The sequence below is a fragment of the Chenopodium album genome, chromosome 1, assembly GCF_948465745.1.
Source record: "Chenopodium album chromosome 1, dcCheAlbu1.1, whole genome shotgun sequence".
NCBI classification, from domain to species: domain Eukaryota; kingdom Viridiplantae; phylum Streptophyta; class Magnoliopsida; order Caryophyllales; family Amaranthaceae; genus Chenopodium; species Chenopodium album.
This window is the reverse complement of record NC_137834.1, coordinates 31,476,309-31,481,381: the sequence shown is the minus strand read 5'-3', so window position 1 is coordinate 31,481,381 and position 5,073 is coordinate 31,476,309. Positions and strand designations below refer to the sequence as shown.

The window sequence follows — 5,073 nt, the reverse complement described above, 5'->3', positions numbered from 1 at the left end:
TTTTCCTTTCCAGATTCATACAAAATGTGCACTTAACTTAAAAAATTAATAAAACTAATTTTTAAGGTATGCATCGGAAATATTAAAAAGCTTAATAAAATGAAATAATTAAACACATCAAATTTAGCCCAATGGAGAACAAGATGAAGAATTATGTTTTCCTTCGTATTAGCAGTTAGCACTACAATAAATCTAAACTGTCATTCAAGGATAAGAAGTGAAGGTATGTTCCTTGGGGAAATTTATTTTACTTGTTCCACATTCTTTTTCTCTTTTTTTTTTTTTTTTTTTTCCCCTTTCTTTCTAGTTTTATAATACATCCTCATTGCATATGTGAAAATTCTATAAATTCTTCACTTTTTTCAACAATTTTTTTCTTGTTTTCTTCACTCTTTCATTATGTATGATATAAGCAAAGAAGAAGGGCAAGTCATGATATTAATCAAGCATAACAAAATGAATTATTATTATGATTGCTTATATGCATATGAGAATTCAGTGCATGCATTGCCTGCACAAAGAGCTAGTTGTTCTTTTTTTTATTTTTTTCAAAAAAAAAAAAAAAAAAAAAAACCAGAGCTAGTTGTTATAGAATAAAAGAAGTTAAAGTAAGGTTATTTGAAATGCCTAAATTATATCCAAGGACTTGTTCTCTTCATCAAAAATAAGGTGATATATTAGTCTGATTTAGTAAGGTCTAGCTTGGCTCGATCTAATTTTAACAAAAATTAGTTTTAATTATATAAAAAAAATTGTAGATAACAAGTTTTACATCCATGAACAAATATTACTGTACAACTGTACAACAAGTCAAAAGTCTAAACCACTGAATTGTTTAAAAATACTACATGTCAATAATTTCCTTGAACTCTATGAAGCCGAACCAATAATGTCACTGCACATTATACTAAATACCCAAATATGAAGGGGGTTGTAAAATAACTAAATTGTTACATAGGGTCTTAGTGAAATAATGCAATACACATAGTCAAAGATTACCTTTAAATTATAACAATTGAACTATGATAAAACGAAACTCCTTCATATTTATTCAAAATTAAGGGTATTTGGGAAAGTTATCATTGATCAATGGTTATATATACATAAAACTATACCTGAATCGAAAATTTTAATGAAAAGTGATAATTCTTCGACGGACCAACATTCACTATTAACATTCTCAAAATTTGGTTATATATACATAAAACTATACTTGAATCAAAAATTTTAATGAAATGTGATAACTATTGACGGACCAACATTCACTATTAACATTCTCAAAATTAGTCTAATCCAATACATGAATTGAATTAGGTAAATGTATATATATATATATATATATATATATATATATATATATCACCCGTATAAAAATTTACATGCCATCCCTTGATTATATTTCATGTACGGATAAAAATCACATAATTAAACACGTATATTTGCGCCTCATTGACATAAGTTTATGTGACTTACATAATAAAATTACTCTTAAAATTTAGAAATATCGAGTAAGTCCTTATGATTTTTGATTAAATGTGCAAACAAGCTCAAGTAATTAATTTAAACTCAATCATCAAAGCCAATAAGTTAGGTAAGAAATGAAGTGATACTAAAAATAGCAGTGATATTTCTGGAACAAGAAGAAACAATTTCCAAAAGAGGGAAAAAAGTTCCTAGAGAGTGGGTGTGATTCCAAGTTAACAATCTAAAACTAACCAATAAATGCTAAGAACTGTAACACAAAATAATATTTTATAGGGTTTTGTTAATTAGTTAGCTGACCTTCTAACTTTCATTCTTCCACCAACTAAACACAGAACCTAAAGGAAACTCCTCGAGGGTATCCCACTAACTTGAGGAAAATTTTGAAATTTTGAATTGGGTGATTATAACAAATTAATCACTAATTTGTCATAGTTGTCGTTGTAATTTAATCTTAACTGATATAATTCGATGGTGTCAAACATAAACAAAATATTGAAAAGATAAAAAGAATGAAAGTAGCATATCACCCCCAATACTTTTATCAATAACATGTGCAATTAAGTTTCAATTCCCCTTCAATTTTTTGTAACATACATTATTGATTAGCAATAATTGCATAACCTATAATATAGCTTGTAAACCCTAAATTATATAAAGCAAATGTGAATGGTTAAGTAGTTATCATGCACGATTAATTAGAAAATAAAATGCAATAATATATGATAAAATTAACTTTTAAGAGTGCGTAACTAAATTAAGATAAAAAAATGCATATTAAAATTAATGCTTTGACATATACTCCTATATAGAATTCCGGCTAGAAAAAACATAATTAAAACATGATCATAGAACACATAACTTAAGCAATTAATTAATATAACTTATAAAAGCGTACTTGATTAAATTATGTCTCTCTTCATCATTTATATAGTGTGCAAGCACCTACTGCGGTTAAAGTAAAAAGTTACTTGAAGAGGTTACTGAAGTGATCTCTATTTGGCTCTGAGTATGGATTCCAATCCCACAATGAACGGTCCGAAAACGCGAGCCCACCACCAGCACCAGCAACCGTGACTGGAGGCAATTGCAAACTACTACTACTCGAGCCACCACCTACTGCAGCCGTTGGAGGATTGTTGTTAATAAGTGTTGCTTGTGCCTGTTGTGCTGCTGCTGGTGAAAAGAGATAATTGGAGAACAAAAATGGCAAATTATTAGTAGTACTATTACTGCTGCTCGGGTTGTTATCGTTGTTAAGAGCTTCGAATTGGAACTGATGTTGTTGTTGTTGTGGTTGTGGCGGCGGCTGCTGTTGTTGTTGGAAATGGTGGTTGATGCAAGCTTGTTGATATTCGACTAATCTATGAATATCCTCCATACTCGGCTGATGATGATGATTCGGAGGAACAAGTCCAGGAGTAGGATGTTGATGAGTTATAGAGTTGTTAAGCGAGGAGGGCAATGATGTAATTACACCATGACCGCCACCGCCTCCACCCACTACCACTTGGTGATGATGATGCTTCAAATTTGGATTATGATCATTTAATAACTGCATCATCCTATTAACCTCGATGGAGGATGGTGTTGGTGGTTGTGGTGGTGGTGGAGTTAGCGCTTGCTGTGGGGCTACCAATGGACTCACCGCAGTGTACGAGCTGTGGTGAGAAAGCCCAAGGGCGGTCCCCACTTCGGTGCTACTACTAGCATCAGTATCGCTTACCTTGTCACCCATCTGAGGCGGCGGGTGCTCAAGTTGCTGTTGTACACAAGTTGTCTGAGCTCTAAAGGCGTTATGGTAGTTCTTCCTCTCGGAAGACGACGAAGTTGCTTTCGACGATGATGACAGCCTCGAGGGCAGGCTACTCCCTCGTGGCACTGATGGATGATCCTCTACTCCAGGCCTCTTATACACCCGGCACAATGAAATCTCCGCCTGAGATAAAAATCCCGCCCAAAATTAGCCAAAACAAAACAAAAAAACAAAATAAAATGAGTGTACATTTTTGTCTTTCACTATATTTGTATTAATTACTAGAAAATAGAAGTATCCAACAACAATATGAGTACTGATCAGTTCATATTAATGGTGAATATCAGAAAAAAAAATCAGTAATTGAAGCTTCATTCATAACTTTCACTATATTTGCGTGACCCAACACCAGTAAAAATAGTACTCATTTATTACACTCTTTTCACTACTTGGAATCTGTGTTCTTTTTATCACTGATCTCCTAATTTAGTGTCTAATTTTTCCAACCCCTTTTGTTTACACTATAACCCAATTAGGGTTTCCAATTTTTCCCCTTCTTTTGAAAAAAACAAAAAATATATTTGTACATGTTTGAAAGTATATATGATGGTCTAACCTTTTGATACCGTTCCGTTTCGTGCTGAGGAAGGCGGTATTCGTTCATAATCCAACTAGTTCGGATTCCCTTGGGCGCTTTACCGGAGTAAAACACTAGTGTTTTTTTAAGGCCGATGGGCCTGGAGTTCTCTCCTCGTATCATTCGATCAGCTCCGGTTGCCTTCCAGTAACCGGATGTAGTTACTCGATTAGGCCTATCGCCATTACGGTATTTTCGATCCCTTGGAACATAGAAGAACCACTCCTTCTCCCCAATCGCGGCCAAGGCTGTTTTAACAATTAACCAATTGATTATATAGATAAGAATCAAGTAGAACAAATAATAATATGTAAAAAAAAAAAAAAAGTGATATTGCTTTTGTTTATCATAATTACTTAATTATCAATATATATATCCCATTAATTACTTGCCCATATACAAGTATTTGGGTAGCTTAATTAAGCTTTATTAGTTTCTCATTATAAAAAAAAAAATAAAATCAATATATATATATATATATATATATATATATATATATATATATATATATATATATTTATGATATGTGTATATGATATGATATTGATATAAAACAAACATAAATAAATGGTATAAATAAGAGTATATACCAGGGAGTTCCCAAGGGTCATAGCGATAAAGATCGAGGAAAGTAATGAGTTCAACATTAAATTTCTTGCCCTCAACCTTACGGCGAAGGTAGAACTCAACAAGTTCTTCTTCAGTAGGGTGAAATCGGAAGCCTGGCATGACCATGTCATGCTCGTGTTCGTCATCACCTTGTTGTTGTTGATCATCTTGTTGCTGCTTGTCATTGTTGTTGCAAACGTTGTTGCTGTTGTGGTTGCTGCTATTAATATCGACGTTAGTGAGATTCATGGTTGTAGCAATTGCCATAAAAGGAAGGCAAAATGTTAAGGAAAATTAAAAAAAAAAAAGGATACTAGTAGCTTATCAAATGTTATCTTCTTTTCTGTATTTTTTTTAGTTCATGAACTCAAGGGAAAAAGTAGTGGCCTTTTATACTAGGAGTTATTGTACTGTTTTAGGAGTGAGAAAATGATTAAGGTAAAAAAAACTTCAACTTCCGTACAAAGTTAACAACACATTTTTTTTTATTTTTTATTTTTTAATGGAAGAAGAAAGAAAAAGATTTAATTATAATAAAAATAATTTTATATATGGAATATATAAAAAAAAAAAAAAAAAAAAGAGTATG

The 5,073-nt window shown here is 32.1% G+C and overlaps 1 protein-coding gene across 1 annotated transcript; it reads right to left on the bottom strand.

Annotated features, from left to right (window-relative positions):
• Nucleotides 1-2,066: 2,066 nt before the first annotated feature.
• LOC145579728 (uncharacterized) lies at nt 2,067-4,820 on the bottom strand. The gene is made up of 3 exons (XM_081637002.1): nt 4,466-4,820; nt 3,855-4,123; nt 2,067-3,421 (listed from the first exon to the last, which is right to left on the bottom strand). Exons 1-3 carry the CDS (start codon nt 4,749-4,751, stop codon nt 2,450-2,452), a joined length of 1,527 nt encoding a protein of 508 aa, XP_081493128.1. The 5' UTR covers nt 4,752-4,820; the 3' UTR covers nt 2,067-2,449.
• Nucleotides 4,821-5,073: the final 253 nt, after the last annotated feature.